Source organism: Orbicella faveolata, unplaced genomic scaffold (assembly GCF_042242905.1).
Source record: "Orbicella faveolata isolate gen_17 unplaced genomic scaffold, um_ofav_v1 contig_3, whole genome shotgun sequence".
NCBI classification, from domain to species: Eukaryota; Metazoa; Cnidaria; class Anthozoa; order Scleractinia; family Merulinidae; genus Orbicella; species Orbicella faveolata.
Genome location: NW_028301558.1, coordinates 1,426,172 through 1,446,336, shown reverse-complemented (window position 1 = coordinate 1,446,336; position 20,165 = coordinate 1,426,172). Strand labels below are relative to the sequence as shown.

Genomic DNA, 20,165 nt, shown 5'->3' with positions numbered 1-20,165 from the left:
TTGCCAGGGTCCATATGAGCAGGATTCAAAACTGCACAGAATCTAGCTGGCTGACCATGTTAAACTGGGAGTAAGAGATCACGAAGACGTGGCAGTCCACATTGCCCGAGCCGGTGCCAGACCACTGCAGCTCCAGCTGGATTCCACTGGTGGTGTTCACCAGGCGCGTGCTGTTGCCATGCATTGTGTGGTCTGCCATAGAGCGCAGATCGATCAGAACCCCGAACTTATTGTCCATGTAGAACTTTTTCAGATTCATGTGTTCAGTTTTATTTTTTTCACAAAGATGCAGCTGGCCTCTTCCCACATGTCATTACTTTCGATGCCGTTGTTTTACAGCATGTTGGGAGAGCCATTGACCGTGACACCGACTTCGGTCAGGTGGGGCAAGATGTATTTTACGGAATCCCACGTGCCCGAGGTGTACGGTTCCATGAACAGCAGGAGGGCTTTTATCGACCTGCTTTGGGCGTTAACTTTGATGTTCAGCTGCGTGTCAGTGTCTTTTGAAGGGTATCAGTTTATGGTGTAACACATGATCTTAACCAAACTGCTTGCCACTTGTGTACATGCTGCACGTCTCGTCTGCCAGTGGCAGGCTGTGGATCATTTCGTACTCTAGCTGGATGTTGGTCAGCTTGTATTTTCGCTTGGTTGGATCCGAGCCTTTGACCACCTGCGAAGTCAGCGCAAGCGTGACTTCGAACATGAGGTCACTGTAAAGCGCCCAAGGGTAGAAAACGCCGTGGTCGGACAAGATCTCATGGTCCAGCCTGATGCGGTATTTGGTCCCGTAGATGGTGGTCAGCGCGTTTTCGGCGGCGACTCCCGAGGTTTTGTCGCCTGCATTTGAGGGTATCTTGCATTAGTCTTCGCTTTGGATCCCCTCAAGCAACATGTTGTTGTGCTGTTCCTGCGAAAGGAACAGGTCTTCGAAGATTTTGAAGATTTCATAATCAACCGTTCCTTGTAGGACAATGCCTGCAAACTTCACAACCGTCTGGTCAACCAGTGCCCGTGTGACGTTCTGAACAAGGAAGTTGTTGTCGTGGCCATCAGAAGGGTCTATGTCAAAGTGCAGCGAGAGCGAGCCAGGCAACAAAACCTCATTTTCATGCAGCTTAGGTACTAAAACATGCAGCGTATTGCCGGGGCTGGCTTCAGTGCTTTCAAAGGTGATGCGCTTGACTGCACGTGGGGCCTTCATGGCACGTAAGGTCTTTTTGGTGTGATTTGGGGGAAGGTTCTCTGGCACAGACATTTCTTCTTCAAACTGCTTCGACTTGTCGAAGCAAGTATAACAAACTGAGATTATTTTCTAATTTAAAAGCATTATTGAAATATACTTGAAGAGCAAAAATGGCAGAAGGCGGCATCGGCGATTTTGGTTACGAGGATTCTGTCCTTGGCCATCGGCTTGACCACGATGATGATGATGACGATGATGAACAAGAGGTCAATAATAAAACGCAGTTCTTTTTGCCGGGCTTGGCGTCCACTCCCTACGATGGCAAAGAAATGCAAACTAGCCAACACGAGAAGACCTGGCTGCCTGATGACTTTACTCCTTTGTATGAAGAAACCCCTTTGTTAGGCGTGCAATCTGAAAGCCAAAGCTTGTGGGAAGCTTTAATGAGGGTGTTTCCTGAGGCAAGCGCAACATATCTGGAATCTTCTTACACCATGACCGGCCGACTACAAGTCAAAATGTTGGGCATTGGCAAAAAATTTTATACCTTGTTCACACGAGATAGGACAGGTAAAGAACAGCTGAACCCCTCACTTACAAAAGAAATGAAAAAATGAGAGCATAAGAAATGATGCACAAGCTTTAAAGGACCACACTCAACCATTGCATTGCGGGCGAGCACTGCACTGGCGGCATTTTCTGTAATACAGATAAGACGTATTTCCCGATTGTGTTCAATCATCAGACTGTATCATTGCAATCCGCAGAGACAGGCTGCTGTAGATGCCTCCTCGATGTTTTTTTAGAATTTATAGTTTGTACTCTGCGTATATTTGGTAGTTTTCCTTTGCCATTTACGAACGTGAAGCGTCCAAACAGGACATCCGCTGCGTAAAGAAAATCACCGTGTTGCATGGCTTACAATTTCTACGCGAAAGTTGTGGAACGAACGTAAAAGAAATCTAGGATTTACGGATAAATCCAGTAGTGAATTCGCAGAGGCCCTGCTTCATGGTATTGTACTAGGGGAAGGAAAAAAAGCAACAAGTCGATCGGAATCCAGCAGCCATAATAATCAACAAACTGGTCAAGGAAGGAAACGTGGAACAAATGTGGTCAATGTTAGCCGGCTTCCGTGTAAGTCGAATTATTTTGTTTACGATATTGTTTGTTGTTGGATGCATTGAAAGCTGCATGTATATACAAAACATATAGGCTTAAGTTATTACTAAATACTATTATGCTACCCAACGCTCTAGCACTTTGATGAGCTTGCCGTACGCGCTGTTGCCGAGCAGCTTAAACACCTCGGCCAGCAGAGCCTTGCTCCTGTCTACATCTTTGGTGCAGCATGCCTCCGTCACCTACTCCACGAGCCAGGTGAAGATCTTCGTTGCCTGATAGTCGATCGTGCTGTGCACAGATGTGATGACCGCCCCATGGGCTATGTACCAGCGTAATAGCGAGCCATATAGCAGCAGCTTTTGCGCCATGTAATCTTTCATGTTCAAACTTCATCCACAGCTTTTTTGGGATTTCAATGTCTACTTGCGCGAATCCAAACCACTTTCCGGCTTTCAAGCATTCTGTAAAGATCAGCGGATAGTCGTAAGGCACAACCTTTTCCTTTCCCGAGGATATGTCTCTCCACATTGTCCACAGATAGGGCGCGTTGGCGTCGTAGCCGATAATGCGCTCACAGTCTCGCGGGCGCGTGTACCAGTGTGGTCTGACGCGCGTCACGCCAGCTTCATGATATTACATGAAGACCAGGCTTTGCCCACCTACCACGGCGTCTTTCAACATTCCATAAGCTTCTTTACACGGGCTGTACAGTTGAGTGCCATGCTCTATCGTGCCTCTCAGGAGGTAATGCAAGCTCACCCTTGGCAGGCTGACCGTGTCTTTGAAGATGTCGATGCCTTTGGCTGTGTAGAATGCACGCATCTTTTCCAAGGCTTCTAACCCCGGCGCCACATCACGGTCAATGTAATATCTCAGCCAATCGGCATGCATGATTTCAGATCAGCATGGCTTTTATCCACTTTCGTAGCTGGTGCCCGGCCTGAGGTAGTTGATGATGTCTACAAAGCGAAAGCCGCTGGTCTTCATGAACATCATTGTATTCGCCTTTTTCAGCACCTGCACCTTGGCTGTCATGTCGGCCAGCAGCTTGACAAAATGTTCTTTGATTAGGATCAGGTCATAATGCCTGCAGTTAAAACCGAGCACTGGCGCTTGGTCACACCATTCTGCCATCCGCCTGCGCACCTTTCCTGGCAACAGGGCACTGTCTTCCGGCATGAATTCTGCTCTGACCCGGGTTCGGATGTCTGCCCCACGCCTCTAGCTCTGCCACGAACCTCTTGATGAGCTCTTTTTCGTTTGCATCGCAGACGCGCGTGGGCACGCATTCCAGCCCGTCGCCAATGCTCACGTTTTCATACCTGAGCGCATCTGTGACCTCCTTTTTCTGCACTTTGTTGAAGTACGATTCAAAATCATACAAGACCGTGTGCGGATAGGCTCGCCTTTCTTGGATTGGCAGGGCCTCGTGTGTTTTTTGGTCGTACTCTCATTTCTCGATGACGCCGTATTTGGCTTCTCTCAAGGCGTGCATCCTTGCTGCTTTTGTAAGGAAGTGGTTTTCGGGTTTGGCCGTGATTGACAATTTGTTCCTGGCTGTTTGGAAAACAGCGCCGGTAGCCGTACCAATGACAGTCACGGTATTGGAACAACGTCTTTGTTTTTGGGTCATAACCGTCAACCGGTGTCCCCTCAATCCACCGCTCACTGCCATGGCCGCATAATGTGTGGGAAATATGCCGCCCCAGCTGCTTGCTTGCTTGCTCTAGCCAGCGGACCGATGAAGCCAAGGTCCAGCCTCTGGCCGCAGGTTTGCTGTAGAAAACTCTCTCATAACCCTTCTGCGGGGCTTCGGCTCTCTTGTTGGGGCAATCGATCACTGTTCTCCCTTGCGTGCAGCTTGTCTGAAGGGTTTCTTCTCAGATGCCACAAAATTTCTCCGTTTTCCTGGCGCTCTGGCTAATATACTCTGATGCCAAGCCAAGCTGACAACTGTTTCCCTTGATTGAGGTTTGTCTCAACCTTGTCCAATTCATCGAGAAGTTTTTGAGATATCGTTTGGTGCTGTTTTGAGTTTAAGAAACACTGCGCTAGCTCTCTTGCCGCTTTTGTGCACCGATCGACGCACGCCCCCTGATACACAGCAATGCAGCACCACAGACACAAGTTGTCATCAAACGTACCCAGTGCTACCATTTGGTGGCCGTGAGCAAGGTTGCGCAGCTAGTCTGGATACGGCCCTGTGCCTAACATTGGCTGCCTGTCGAGCACGACCTTCACTTGGATGTTGGAAAGCTCAACAAACGTCCATTTGGTATTTGGCCGCTCGATATTGTCAGGGTTTAACCGCTGGTTTTCCTCACCATTCACCAATTTTTCCGTTTCAGCAAAGCTGTTTATCCAAGGCGAGCCCTTTCGCTGTTTGTAATAAACCATTTTCAAATCTGTTTTGGTTTCTACTATTACATACACATAGATATAACGAATATAGAATGCCGAGTGAAAGCATTGCCTCAACTTTGCCATGGCAGAAGGCGTGTTATTTGTGCCCAACCTCATGTCAAAGGTCCATCTGATAAACCTGCTGCCTTTCTTTTCGTTTCCCATCCCCTCTTCCAGCCCCTCGCATGTGACATACACCTCAACAACAATCTCATCCTGAAAGTCAAGAAGCGCCGGCTGTTTGGCCCTTAAGTAGTAGGAGTATTTGGCAAATACTGGCAGGGCTGCTTGACGAAACGAGGCGAGGCAAGGCGAGACGGGCCGAGTAGGCCTGTCGGTATTTGTGGAATACTCCTACTATGGGAGCTAACTGCAAATAACCACCTTTGATTTTTGTCTTCGGTGCGGATTAGAACAACAGTAGTTTCCCACTTACATAATATTTCAGAATCCTTGTAGAGAGAGCAAAAATGTGAACTGATACTGCCAAACCAGTAGTTTATTTGCTGGAGGAGATTTGAAAGGATTTAAAGTGCCTATGAAGTAAAAAATAATTGCTGCTTATTTGAAAGGCTTTTCAAAGTAAAAAAGAATGGCGTTTCGCTTTTTTTCTTTTTTCGTTTTAGAGATATTTACGTTTTTGGATTATGCAAATGAGGAAATTGATGACGTCATAGGTGGTTCCACTTGAACAGTAAAACACTGAATCAAGAATATCTCTAGGAATATTGGAGCAGTGTTCTTCAAACTTGGCACCACAAATGTGCATCACAAAAGAAAGAGAATGACACTTTCTGTGTTGTTGCCATGGCAACACGTTTGGCTCCAGTCTCTTTCTGTGAAAACTAAATATGCCAATTTGCGACCCTTCAAAAAGGGACAGAGGGTCTTGCTCGGAACACATTTGATTTCCATATTATCTTAACTCTCCCCATTAGATTGTTGGGAGTAGATGATCCTTTTTTAAGATAAAATCTGGTAATGTTCGTTTTAATTGAAACAGGACCAGGGGCATGACTGTTGTCATGGCAACGGCACAACGGGTGTCATTTTGTTTCTTTTGTGATATACATTTCTGGTGCCAAGTTTCAAGAACACTGCTTTAATATTTCTAGAGATATTCTTGATTGAGTGTTGAACTGTTTTAGTGGAACCACCTATGACGTCATCACTTATAATACAAAAACGTGAATATCTCTAAAACGAAAAAAGATATTCCAGAAAGGAAAACGCCATTCTTCTTTACTTTGGAAAGCCTTTCAAATCAGCAGAAATTATTTTTTACTTCATCGGCACTTTAAGCTTCAAATTATTTAATGAAGTGATTTTACTAAAAACCTCTCTGGCTGAGCCAAGGTGAACGCGGACACCAAGACGAATTAAATTGGACGCTCTGTCGACCCTACTACGTTTTAAAAACAATACGTTCTCACAAACTCGTCAAACTCTTCGTATCCACTCCACCATTTCCGCAGCGTTTTTGTAATCCACATCAAAACGCTCAAAAATGCTATTACCCAATACAGCCGTCACTTTCGAATCCGCATACATATGAATGACTACAGTGATTAAAAACCCGTTATAGTGTGCACAGCACCTGGAACTCGAGAACAAACATATCCTGCGAAAACAGGAAACTATTACAAGCGAATACGCTCTCAATCTATTAAAAGGTTTTGACCACCAAAAATGTGAATGTTGAAGTATATACGGTATAGCCTAAAGGGCTACAAAAATTAGACAACTAGAATACTTGTGCTGGTGACCAACAATCTAAAAACTTCAGAGCCAGGTGGCCCCAAAGTCAAGCCATGTGCAGCATGTGTGATCGCATGTTGCTCCATTTGTACGTGATTTTGCCATGCGGAAAACAAAGCTGCGCATTGACCTCTATAGATATATTTCATTAACTCTTGTGTAAGATCGTTCATGTTCCTTGCAATTTCATGAGTAGGTAAAGCACTTTTTACAATGCGTGCATGAACACGGCTTCACTCCATTGTGAGTTCGTTCATGTTGCTTGCAATGGGATGAGTTGTTAAAGCACTTTTTACAATGCGTGCATAAATACGGCTTCACTCCAGTGAGAGTTCGTTCATGTTGCTTGCAATGGGATGAGTTGTTAAAGCACTTTTTACAATGCGTGCATGAATACGCCTTCAATCCAGTGTGAGTTCGTTCATGTTGCTTGCAATGCTATGAGTTGTTAAAGCACTTTTTGTAATGCGTGCATGAATACGGCTTCACTGCAGTGTGAGTTCGTCCATGTTGCTTGCAATACGATAAGTTGTTAAAGCACTTTTTACAATGTCTGCATGAATGCAGCTTCACTCCAGTATGAGTTCGTTCATGTTGCTTGCAATGGGATAAGTTGTTAAAGCACTTTTTACAATGCCTGCATGAATGCGGCTTCACTCCAGTGTGAGTTCGTTCATGTTGCTTGCAATGGGATGAGTTGTTAAAGCACTTTTTACAATGCGTGCATGAATACGCCTTCAATCCAGTGTGAGTTCGTTCATGTTGCTTGCAATGGGATGAGTTGTTAAAGCACTTTTTACGATGCCTGCATGAATGCGGCTTCACTCCAGTGTGAGTTCGTTCATGTTGCTTGCAATGGGATGAGTTGTTAAAGCACTTTTTACAATGCGTGCATGAATGTGGCTTCACTTCAGTGTGAGTTCGTTCATGTTGCTTGCAATGGGATGAGTTGTTAAAGCACTTTTTAGAATGCGTGCAGGAATGCGGCTTCACTCCAGTTTGAGTTCGCTCATGTTGCTTGCAATGTGATGAGTTGTTAAAGCACTTTTTACAATGGGTGCATGTTACTTGCAACTTGCTAATTGGCTAAAGCCGTTATTACAATGCTTGCATAAATACGTCTTCTCTCCAGTGTGAGTTCGTTCATGTTGGTTGCAATGTGACGACCGGCTAAAGCACTTTTCACAAAACTTGCATGTATACGGTTTCTCTCCTGTGTGAGTTCGTTCATGTGTCTTGCAATCTGATGACCGACTAAAGCACTTTTTACAATGCTGGCATGAATACGGCTTCACTACTGTGGGAGTTAGTTCGTGGTCCTTTAAGCCGATAAATGGTCAAACAACTGGCCACAATACTTGCATTCGTGTGCCTTTTTTCGGATCTTTGTTGCCATATTAATGACAGCAGGTTTTGATTGGCTGAAATTCTATGCCGCCCTACGTCCAGCTTGTTTCTTTGCTAATCCAGACAGTCGACTTGATTCCCTTTCAAAGCACGTTGTCAGCTTTTCCATCAAGACTGATGTCTCTACCGTATATTCCTAACGAAATGATCAAACTTGTCAGACAATTTCAGATAGTGCAGAGTTTAATATTTAGCTCAGGCATAGTAGTCACACAGGTCCTCATCCCTACCCGGCTCACTCATGGTTCGTATTTACCTTGGTACCAAGAGCTTTTCCCCTTGCAGAATACGAACGGACAGACACCTTGATAAGACACAATCAACAATATCTTAAAATTATTGTTTGCAAAGACAGCTTCCAAATTTTGCTCTGGTATTTGCGTCGATTTTGGTTCATTTCAAATTTAGTAATACGTTGAAGTAGCAAAGGTGACAATTTTACTTTTCAGTCCAACGTCTGTATTTTCATATTTTCGTTTTCCTCGCAAAGGTATGTAACATGAAGCGCTTATTTTCGCAAAAACACATGGAACATGTGCTTTTCTTTAACTGCTGGAGATAAATGGGGGAAAGTCAAATATCTTATAACAGAATGGAAGAGGAACGAAGATTATATGCTACATCGGTGAACGAGACCCTTCAGAGAGTGATTAAATGAAATTGCGCTTTCATTACGTGCCACAGAGTCTGCAGCAATATTTGAACACTTTCCTAGTTTGTTTTGTCACAAATTTACAGTTTGACAAGTTTTAATGCCACTAAACCAGGAAAGTTTCGGTTGGGTATGAACTTTTTCGTCTCTTTCACGAAGAAAATTAAAAGAAAATTAAGCAAACTGCTAGGGAGAAGTAAAACGTTTCCATTCTTAATTTGAATCCTGGCAAACACACAAGTGTAGTTTGATAACAGCAGATGATATTTGTTGAACCGAGCTGGGGGTAATTCTGAAAGATACGCCGTCACAGTAGCGTTCTTTGCACTAAAAAGGGAGAGGTGACGTTACCCGAAAAATCACTGCTGTCCTCGGTCATATCACATAACCTGTAAAAGCCCACGTGGCTTTGGGGATTAAAACAGAGGGTATCAAGCTAACGACGCTAGAGCGTATGCGTCTTACATGTTGGGTTCTACCACAACACGTTTGTGTCATGTGATCTCGAATGAAATCTAATATATAGTAGACACGCTAACTAATCTACGCATGCATTTACAAAAATGGTTTTGTTCTAAAGAAAATAGAACCACCAGGAAAGCGAGAGGTTTTCTAAAACAAATATACAGCTTTACTACAGAGCAAGCCAGGCATTACACGTTTTTATAAAGTGCACACAGGCACCTACCAATCCTTAACCATTTAATTGCCTCAAGACTAATTAATTAATTAGTTGATATGAAATAATTAAACATCACAAATTACACCTTAGTGCGTTATTCCCTTAGTTATTTAGCGGACGTCAGCCCCACAAACCATCCTAGTATGTAGTTCACTCTGCACTAACAATTATCATATTAGGCTTTGTTACTTGCCGGGGAGCCCAGGGTGAGCCCGTATCACATGTTGATTAATGAACATGTTTTCGGAGGCGTTCCTAGGCATTTTTCCTTAATGGTCTTTAGTATCATTCTTAGAGTGCCTCAATCAATCAATCAATCAATCAATCAATCAATCAATCAATCAATCAATCAATCAATCAATCAATCAATCAATCAATCAATCAACTTTATTTAGAGAGGGTGACACATGACAGTATTTAACAAATAAAGAAGCCTCGACTGTGCTCTGTTCTGTTGTAAAGCACTTAGGAAGCGGTAGAGCACGAAAGAAGTGTAGGGGAAAACACGAGACGTAGTTGAGTGTTTTTTCCCTACTTCTTGAGCGGCTTAGAATGCAATTCCTGTCAGCACCCATAGCGCCTCATGTGAATCAGTCATGCAGAGAAATGACAAGGCTAATTTTCGAAGTAAACTTAGGATAAGGGACTGGCCAAAAAGTAAGAGGAGTGGACCAAAGGACTTGAAAATGTGGTATGTAAAGAAACAAAAGAGGACTGAGAGTTTTTTGTTTTTATACAATAACAAAAACGGCTTGATGATCTTGAAGCGTACAAAATTAAAATTAAATGTCTGGCCAACTGTTCCAGTGGTTCAAGACTTTGAATATTTGTCATAAAATAGGATGCCCACCCCCATGAGTAGCTGAAAATTGAACAACCCACGCCGTACCAACGGCTAAAAAACTGATGACCCACCCCCTCTCTACTCCGGCGCAATCCCCCCTCCTCTCCCAAGACTTTTTGACCAGTCCCGGAACACATAGAAGATAATTATTCTGCCCAGCGCTTTGAAAATGCCTTCCAAAGAGACCTCTCTCGATTCAAATGATGCGGCAGTTCCGAAGAAGCAGCTTTTATCGCCGTGGACCTGCAAACCTTGGAAAATATTACACAGAACTTTGAAAATAAATATTCAAAAGTCTGCAACGGGATTTTTCGGAGCGAAAGTTCTATAAAAATTAAAAACGAGAAACAAATGTTTTAGCTGTCCGGCGCTTTGAAATGTCTTTAGAAAGAGATGCTTTTCGTTTCAACGCGGTGAGTACTTTCTTTCGAGTAGATTTGAAATACGAGTCCTTGTGATCATGGCGCTTCGTGTTTTAAAAATCATTCATGCACGGAAATGACACGACTTTCATTTTAACTTCGGAGAAGAACCTATAAGATAATTTTTCTGCCCAGCGCTTTAAAAATGATTTCCGATGCTAACAGTGCGGTAGTTTAAAAAAAAAAAACTAACTCATCTTTTTCTCTTAACCCGCTCAGTAGATTTTCAATTTGGGATTTAGCTGGACGCGACCCGTTGGGCATTGGCTGCGCGATCATGTGACCGCGACTAAAAATAACTAACAACATGACGCGAAGTTTAAAATACATTGAAAAAGATTATCATGGGGCACGGGGATGTTTTCTGTCAGGATCATAATCTCTTCTGGAAAGCTAATCATCTATTCTTTTTGGCGCTAAACTCGTGAATCACAGCTTCTTCAAAGCAGTTTTAGGTCTCGTAGGGTGACTTGTGTTCGAATAATGCTCTTGTAAATACGCCTTTCAACAAGTCTAGTCTAAGTCTAGACTAAGAAATAGATGGATCAGGCATCTCCATAAATGACTGATAAATAATAGTAATAGGACTGAGTCCAACTAGGTCTGTGATCATACGAGTGATTAACAAAATCGTACGACCGCGAAGCGGGGCTCCGATTTGTTAATCACAAGTATGATTACAGACTGAATTGGACGACACAATGTCCTGTTACCAATTAATCATAACCATTACAACTTCCCACAATTTGAAAAATAGCTTTTAATAGTCATTTTTAAAAATCATAATTAAGAATTTGGGAATAGCTTGCAAAATGGCTGTCAAGTTTCTTTCAAAACAGTCACCGGAAACTAAACCTTCACAATTTTACAAAGTCAGTCTCTTGAATTGGTTACTATAGTGGCTGTAATCAATGTTGTCATTGGTGGATTTAGTGGAGAGGAATTAAAATGATTGGCTCATGTAATTGTCCGATTACAGGTGTCCGATTACAGCTTTGCAGATTAATTAGAGCAAAATACAGCAGTTTATGCACCAATCACATTTGAGGAAATTGTAATTGTTATGATGATTATATTTATAACACCACCGATTCTAAGACACTGTGCTTAAAAGTTGAGAACCAAAGGCCTGATTTCAAAAGAAAACGTTTTTGATGTGGGTTGCATGGTGGTCTAATGGTAAGTGAGCTGGACTATGGATCAAGCAGTCTGGGTTCTAGCCCAGGCTGAAATCATTGTGTTATATGTTTGAGCAAAACAGTTTCCTGTCAATCTCACAGTGCCTTTCTTTATCCAAGTGTAAAAGTGAGAACGAGAAATTACCAGGCCTAGGTCACCCAACTTTTAGGCTTATCACTAATCAACTGGTCATAGTACGACAATAACAGCTCAAGACTGTAGAACTCAAAGATGTGATAATGAATTTATTTTCGTAAATGGCTCATAAAAGGCTAAGTCTGTATGTGATCCAAGTGGCCCATCAGGCCGATGCTTATTCCGGTTTCTGATTTGTAGCATGAAGCGACTAGGAGTATTTCTACTCCCCGCTGGATGGGATGCTAGTCCATTGCAGGGCTACCCCTCCTAAAGGTCACCGGTACCTATTTATACACCTGGGTGGAGAGAGGCACTGTGAGAGTAAAGCATCTTGCCCAAGAACACAACTCAATGCTCGAACCCAGCTCGAACCCGGCTAGAACCCAGACCGCTCGATAGGGAGACGAGCGTACTAACCATGAGGCCATCGCGCCTCTCAAATGCCTCATGGTCGTATCAAATCGATCAATACATAGCCATAGATCTTTATAATACGATGCCTAATCCAGACAAATACGATGAGACTGACCCAGACTTACTTGCTTACCGTTCCATAGTCTGATTATTTTACAATTTCTAAGATGAATGATATTTTAAATAATGCTGGGCCTAAAGCTCTCTCATTATGCTAAACTTTGACATAAAAATTGTTCCAAAGAACATGTCTCTATTAGATGATATGTTGCACTCTCTAGACAAAAAGTCAGATATTCTTGCACTCAAAGAAACAAAACTAAATCCAAACTCTACAACCAATATAGACCTCCCCAAATATAATGAGGGTCGTACAGGGGTATTCTCTTGATGCGTGATTAGCTGATTTTATTTTCCGTGAAACGTGAATTTAGGAAATTATTCTTCGTGACTCGTGACCTGAAGGTTTTGCGTGACCTGTGAAGAACCTGAATTAACCGATATTCGTGATTTTGCCACTCTATTCTACGTGATTTTCACACGCGAGCCCTCCGAATGGTTAGAGTCGATTATCGAGAGTCACTTAGGTATGCGATTTGCAATATGGAGCCTTGACTTAGCCTTGACTTGGCCTTGACTTAGCCTAGACCTTGCTTTCTTTAAACACTGCTTCTAGTGTCAGAACAGGTAATTAAAAAGAGTATCTTATTTGCTTATTTTCGTGATTCGGGAAAACGAAATTTTCATATCCGTGATCCGTGATCCTCTATTTTTCCGTTCGTAAAACGTGCCAGAGACCCCCACCCCCATCCCCACCCCCCCTGTACGACCCTCTATAATTTTCATCACACTGGCTCATCCTGCTGCCATTTACAAGAGCATTCTAAAAACAATAGCCAGACCTGCAGATATAACACTTGACATTTACCTAGTTGAAACCTGCTGGGCTCAACTTGATCGATGTAATGGGTAAAAGATATTCTAATTGGTTGTATCTATTGACACTTAACTTGAATTTAAAGTGCAACTCGAGGAAATCATCAATAGGAAGCGAGAAAATATGAAATAGGTATCCTTGGTGATATGAATATCGATTTTCTGAGATGCACCAGTCACCAACAGACTGAAGATTACTAAGACTCGTTTTATTCAGTTTTCTGCCTGTGATTACCAAACCCACGAGAATTACTACTCATACTGCAACACTCATTGACCACATATATACTAACACGTCTGCCCAAAATATTTCTAGTATTGGTCTGATTGACATCCCAGATCACTTCCAACCATATTCTGCTTCTTAAACGCAGTTGTCCGTCTCGTAAACGGTCGATGCAATTTTCGCGACACTTAGAAATATTTTTTAACAATCAGCGAATTTTTGTCTACTAAATTAAAGAAAAAAGAAAATTTGTAAGTTACCACCCAGTATTGAACCGTTTTCTTCCTGACATGTCTCTTATACCACTACACTACCAGGTTGATCCGCCAAATCTCCGCAAAATTTAATTATAAAACCTGACTTTCTTAATTTAATAATAGAGTTGCCCCAACCATCAAACAAAAGCTAATCGCAAGCAAACCAGTGTGAATGTGAACAACTAAGCATTTGGTGAATGCGTTTTACTCCATCAACAAATTATAACCAGTTTCTACCTTGTCCAGGTCTAAACTAAAGCAAATATAGCATCGTCCATTCTGAAAGGCTTGGTTACCAATGATGGCATCGATAGTTAAAAATGGCATCGACTGTTTACGAGACGGAAATCAGCTTCGTGGGCGTGTCAGTAAATAATCCTAAAAATAAAACTCAATCAAGGATTATAGTCACTTTAACCAAGAATTATATAAGCACGAAATTAGTGTAATCGACTGGAATGCTATTATAAATGGGAACACTGATATCAATGATCTGACAAGCTACATAACTGGAGCTATAAGAGCTGTCGTTGACAAACATGTGCCAATAAAAAACAGCATCAAGAAATAAGCAAAAGCAGTTAAGAAAGCCATGAATATCAAATGCTATACTCAAATCAGTGCAAGCTAAACAAATAATGTATAACACACACTTCTTCTCAGCTGACCCAGCTAAAATATCTGAATATAAAACTCAATCAGATAAAAGCAACCAGCAAAAAATCCTACTTCAGTACAGATTTTGACTTGTGCAAAAAAATCCTCATGCCACCTGGAAGTTAATTGGTGCTTTAATAAAACGTAAGCCAACAGGCTGTATTACCCCGTCAAGAGTAGTAAGGAATCAGTATAGCTGATTTCTGTGAGCAGTTCAACCAGTATTTTGCTAATGTAGATCGACATCTGACAATAGCGCCATACCGAAACCAATGCAACCTCAATGCAATAGATAAAGAAAAGCCCTTCATTTAGTTTTATAATGTCTCCAATCACAGAAGATCAAGCTCTATAGGTCAAAAATATCAACTACATCTGGACAATCAGTATTCCAGTTTTGTGCATCAAAAATTTGGGAATCAGTTCCTCTTATCCTAAAAACTTTCAATATATTTCCTTTAAGAAGCTGTATAAGCAGCACCTCTTAAATACTTAAAATATAATTAATAATAGTAGTCACTTGTATTTCTGTAACGTATTTTCAGTAATGTGTTCCTGCGTAATGTATTTTTGTTCTCCGCATTCACCTTAACATGGTGGTAACCAGCTTGAACGCCAATGGCTATTCTGGTTACCATGCACATACATTAATTTGTTATTTATCCCATAGCTATATGCAACATATATTTCTCTTCTCGTATTTATTTTATAATACTGATGTAATTAATTCTGTAAATAGTGCACAATAAAAATTGATTGTTTGACTGATTGATGACATTGACTCTCTGATTTCTCCTCCCCCCAGTTCAATGTTGTGTAGGTGCCGTGCTCTGCACAGTCTTAGAAACAGAAAATTAACTTTGTTTACTGGGAGGGGAGGGGGGAACAATTTTTGCAAGACACTCAAAAATAGAATTTTACTTCTAAGTGTGACGCAGCACGTTTGGTCATTGTAGATCAAACAACCATAATCAGGTATACAGTAACAACTTAGCAATACCTGAGTTATGAGATTTTGGTGATATGCATAATTTCAAAGTAAGTTATTCATAGCAAGCTCACTACAGAGTCACAACTGAAACTAAATGTAGTGCAACAACAACACTCATCACCACTCCACATTATTACTACAATTCGAAGAGTTATTTAAATAGTTTATCTGTCACTTTATTAACCACACATAGTTGTTTTTGTCAGAACGCAAATTATCAGAAAAAAGGGGTAACCTGAAAACACTGAAGAATCACAAATTTTGAGGTTTCCAAGTCTTTCATATATAGCAACGGCAAAGGAAATGGCAATGTATAAACAATAGCCTCCATTTGGCGCAAAAATATGCTCGGATATTTGTGCGCGGACATTATTTGTTCCTCGAAGCTCACAGTTTGTGAGCTGTGAGCTTCGAGGAACAGATAATGTCTAAGGACAAATATCCGAGCATATTTTCGCCCAAATTGGAGGCTAGTGTGTTTACATCCAAGAATAAACAAACTGCCATTACATGCAAATAACCCATGTTGCTTGCAATTTCCTAATTGGCTAAAGCACTTTTTACAATATTTGCATGTATACGGCTTCTCTCCTGTATGAGTTCTTTCATGTCGCTTGCAAGTTGATGACTGAATAAAGCTCTTTTTACAATGCTTGCATGTATACGGCTTCACTCCCGTGTGAGTTCGTTCAGGTTGCTTGCAATCTGATGACTGGTTAAAGCACTTTTTACAATACTTGCAGGTATACGGCTTCTCTCCTGTGTGAGTTCGTTCGTGTCGCTTGCAAGTTGATGACTGAATAAAGCTCTTTTTACAGTGCTTGCATGTATACGGCTTCACTCCTATGTGAGTTCGTTCGTGTCGCTTGCAAGTTAATGATCGGCTAAAGCACTTTTTACAATACTTGCATGTATACGGCTTCTCTCCTGTGTGAGTTTGTTCATGTTTTTTTGTAAACTAATAACTGGCCAAAGAACTGGCCACAATAGTTGCATTTGTGTGTGTGCCTTCCCGTGTGTCTCCGTTGACTTCGTTGGCATATTCATCAAAGCAGGTTTGATAGGCTTAAATTTGATGCGGCTTTATATCGAATTTCTTCCCTAACTAACCCAGCTTGATTCTCTTGATGTGCGACTTGATTCTCTTTCAAGGCATCTTGTTCAACTGTGCCGCCAAGATAGATGTCTCTACCGTATATTTCTAACGAAAATGAAAAAGAAAATATCATATTAGGTTGTGTTACTAACTGGGCAACAAGGGCGTACCCATTTCATAATTTGACTAATGGCCATGTTGGCAAGGGCGTTGCTAGTAAGCCTTCATGGTCGTGAGTGTCTAAGGGCCCTAACTGGGCGGGCACGTGTTATTTCAAGCTAAGGTAATTTCGCTTTTTTTTTTTTCGCCAAATTGAAAACAAAACTGACCTGTATGAGAGAACCTTTTTGAGAAGAACTCTGAACTAAAAGAAAATCGAAAGCTAGTGAGTTGTGATTATGCAATTCTTTGGTTGTTATGGCCATAAACAAGTCTACACTAAGAACGGCTGAGTTCCCTACGTATTAAAGAAATAAATGAATCAAGCATTGTGATAAATGACTGATGATTACACTTATAACACCACACATTCAAAGACGCTGCTCAAGCTTTGAGAACCAAAGTCCTAATATCCTGTTCAAATTATTTACTTAATGAATCAGTTTATTGCTATCTATGCTATATCTTGGTTGAACAATACAGTAGGTTATAGTTTTCCTCTTCACCTCTTGCTATATTTCACAAAAAATTTACTTGCACTAATTTTCTTTCAACACTTTTTTAAATGTGGGAGTTGTGGTGGTCTAATGGTAGGTGTGCTGGATTCTGGATCCAGCAGTCTGGGTTCCAGCCTGGCTGAGATCATTGTGTCACGTGTTTTGGCAGAACAGTTTCCTCTCAGACTCACAGCACATTTCTTTATCCACGTGTAGACAGGGCTAGCCCACCCAATTTTTAGGCTTGACACTGATCAACTGGTCATAGTATTACAATAACAGCTCACGACTGCAGAACTCAAACGAAGGATGGAAAAACCAAAACGGGGCATGGATGGGAAAACCTGAAGATTAATTTGGACTGTATGTGGGTAAACGTCTAAAACAATAGCCCAACTTTTTTGGAAGTTAAACTCAATTGCATGTAATATTCAAAACATCCAGAGTCAGTCTTGTTTTTTTTATGTGAAGGTAGTTCAGTTGATTCAATCATCTGAAATGCTATGATCTACATGTAGCCACTTAAAATGATGGATTTTATCATGGCAATGGACAAGAATGTCATCCATAGGGGAGTAGATTAGAAATACACCTAGTTGCCACAAGCAAAGGAAGTGGAATATGTGTGCTTGCCTGCTTAGTCACCAGGCTTGAAAATAGACTTGATTTTTTACCTTTGTTTTAAATGGTCACAATAAATAATTTCTAACTATTTATTTATTATGAACTTGCAGCTAATTTTGGTTGGGTATTAGAAAAATATGGTATTTATGGGGATTTTTAGTTTTTAATTGTTCCAAAAAATGGACACAATGACCACAATCAAGAGAAAATGAGGGGAGTTAGCAGCTTCTCAGATAGCTTCCGGGTCAAGCGGTCTGTCGGATCTTTGTTGAGCAGCTGGTATGGTCCGGAATCAATTAGCGCTGACATTTTTGCGTGGTATGTGTCAGCGTCCAGGATTACTCAGTTGGTAGAGCGTCGGACTACCGCGCGGAAGGTGTCGGGTTCGAGCCGGCCAGACCGGACCAACACTCGGGGTCTTAAAGTAACTGAGGAGAATATGCTGCCTTTGCAATGACATCTGCAAATGGTTAGATATTCTAGTCTTCTCGGATAAGGACGATAAACCGTAGGCCCCGTCTCCTGCATCTTCACTGTTATGGTCAGCAGGGGACGTTAAAGAACCCACACACTAATCGTAAAGAGCAGGGCACGAAGTTCCCGGTGTTGTGGTCTGTTCTTTCAGGGGCACCCAACGGATGGTTTCGGTAAATTATCTGTTCGGAAGGCCTTTAATCCCCTCTGATTTTCTTGAGAGAATTGGCACCTCGAACTTTCGTGATATGAGAAATTTAATGTCTGTTGTTTTCGGATTGTTGAAAATGTCGTTTTGGGTACCGAAAAAAGGTCAGCTATCATTTTCGGAAAGGCGATAAGACCTAAGGTTTTCGGGAAATGGACAAAAAAGCCCTAATAAATTCGAGAATACTCAAGTTCCCCTAGAATATCTGAACAGATAACATTTTTTTAGTGCAACCTAAAATTAACCTACAGAGCTTTAAAAGTACTCCAGATAGCCTAAAACAGCGTCTAAAAGCATTCGAGAGAAAACGGTCGTTGGGTGCCCTTGTTCTTTGCCCATTGTGCTGTTGAAATGCTCGGAGACATTAGCTGTTAAAGCTACTCTACAATCCGAGGGTAAATAAAGTATACTACTACTACTACTATTACGATAACTCTGAAACGGAATGGACTCATATCAGAGACGGTTTATAATAAGATCAGACCCCGACACAAACAACCACCTGGGATCTATGGTTTGCCGAAGATCCACAAGGCCGACACACCGCTTAGGCCAATTGTGCCGTGTGTCAACACCTTTTCATACGACCTGTCTGCTTTCTTGGCTAACGTACTATCTCCTCTTTCAGGTAACTCGAACTTCACAGTGAAAAACTCCGCTGACTTCGCCTCCACCATCGCCAGTGAAGAGATCCAGAACCACGAGATCATGGTGTCTTTCGACGTAGAGTCACTGTTTACCAACGTACCGATCGAGGGTGCTGTACAAACCGCGCTACAATAAATAGAGAACGACGCAGGCCTGGCTGACCGCACGACACTTACACCAGTTCAAATCGCGGACCTCTTGGATTTCGTATTAAGATCTACGTATTTCCAGTACAACGGATCGATTTACGAACAACGAGACGGCGCAGCCTGTATCAGCGGTTATTGCTAATCTCTACATGGAGATATTTGAAGAACAAGCAATAGAGTCCGCACCTTGCAAGCCTAAGATCTGGAAACGCTACGTAGATGATACTTTCACCATCCTGGATCGGGATAGAGTTGACGTCTTCCTGCAACACCTAAACAGTCAACAACCATCAATCCGTTTCACCATGGAGATCGAGAATAACAGCAAGATCGCCTTTCTCGACACGTCAGTTTATAGAGAACCTGATGGCCACCTTACCACCAGTGTCTACAGGAAACCAACACATACTGATCAGTACCTACCCAGTCAGTAAAGCGCGGTATTGTGAAGTGTCTGTACGACCGTGCTAAACGTCTCGTGGCCAAACCATCAGTAATCGCTGGAGAGAAGAAACATCTGTCATCTGTACTTGTTTCTAACGGATATCCCTCCTCGTTTGTACAGAAGATCACAAAGGCACGAACAACCCCAAGAAGAGAGTCCGTCGCGGAATTTAAATCCACCGCCGTTTTACCTTATGTCCAAGGAGTTTCGGAGTCTCTCCGCCGCTGCCTAGAACAACAAGGCATTCGCACCGTCTTCAAGTCCGACACGACACTTCGGTCACACTTAGTGCGACCAAAGGACACCGTCAACCCGGCTAAACAAGGTGGTGTTGTCTACAGGATTCCCTGTGAGTGCGGCAAAGTCTACATCGGAGAAACAGGGAGATCTATGCAGGAGAGGATCAAAGAACACGACAGGGATATACGACTCGCCCGTACCCAGACCTCCGCCGTTTCCGAACACACCCACGAGATCGGCCACTATCCTATCTGGAATGAGGTCAAGTTTATTGATCGAGATCGTCACTGGTACACACGTAGGGTCAAGGAAGCTATTCACATAAGACTTCACCCTAATAACATC

At 42.1% G+C, this 20,165-nt stretch overlaps 1 protein-coding gene across 1 annotated transcript; it reads right to left on the bottom strand.

Moving 5' to 3' along the window:
* Window positions 1-4,498: 4,498 nt before the first annotated feature.
* On the bottom strand, window positions 4,499-19,015 carry LOC110048760 (uncharacterized). The gene is made up of 7 exons (XM_089298321.1): window positions 18,952-19,015; window positions 16,387-16,481; window positions 15,845-16,238; window positions 7,573-7,769; window positions 6,985-7,438; window positions 6,713-6,900; window positions 4,499-4,933 (listed from the first exon to the last, which is right to left on the bottom strand). Exons 1-7 carry the CDS (start codon window positions 19,013-19,015, stop codon window positions 4,499-4,501), a joined length of 1,827 nt encoding a protein of 608 aa, XP_089154447.1.
* Window positions 19,016-20,165: the final 1,150 nt, after the last annotated feature.

Bases quoted from the DNA above. Each gene is read 5' to 3' on its own strand.
- LOC110048760 (XM_089298321.1), bottom strand. From the start codon at position 19,015: ATGGTGGAGGCGAAGTCAGCGGAGTTTTTCACTGTGAAGTTCGAGTTA. The intron at 16,482-18,951 runs GTACGTTAGCCA...CATTTTCGTTAG, and splicing joins GTTACCTGAAAGAGGAGATA to AAATATACGGTAGAGACATC. The intron at 7,439-7,572 runs AACGGCTTTAGC...ACGCATTCTAAA, and splicing joins ATTTATGCAAGCATTGTAAT to AAGTGCTTTAACAACTCATC.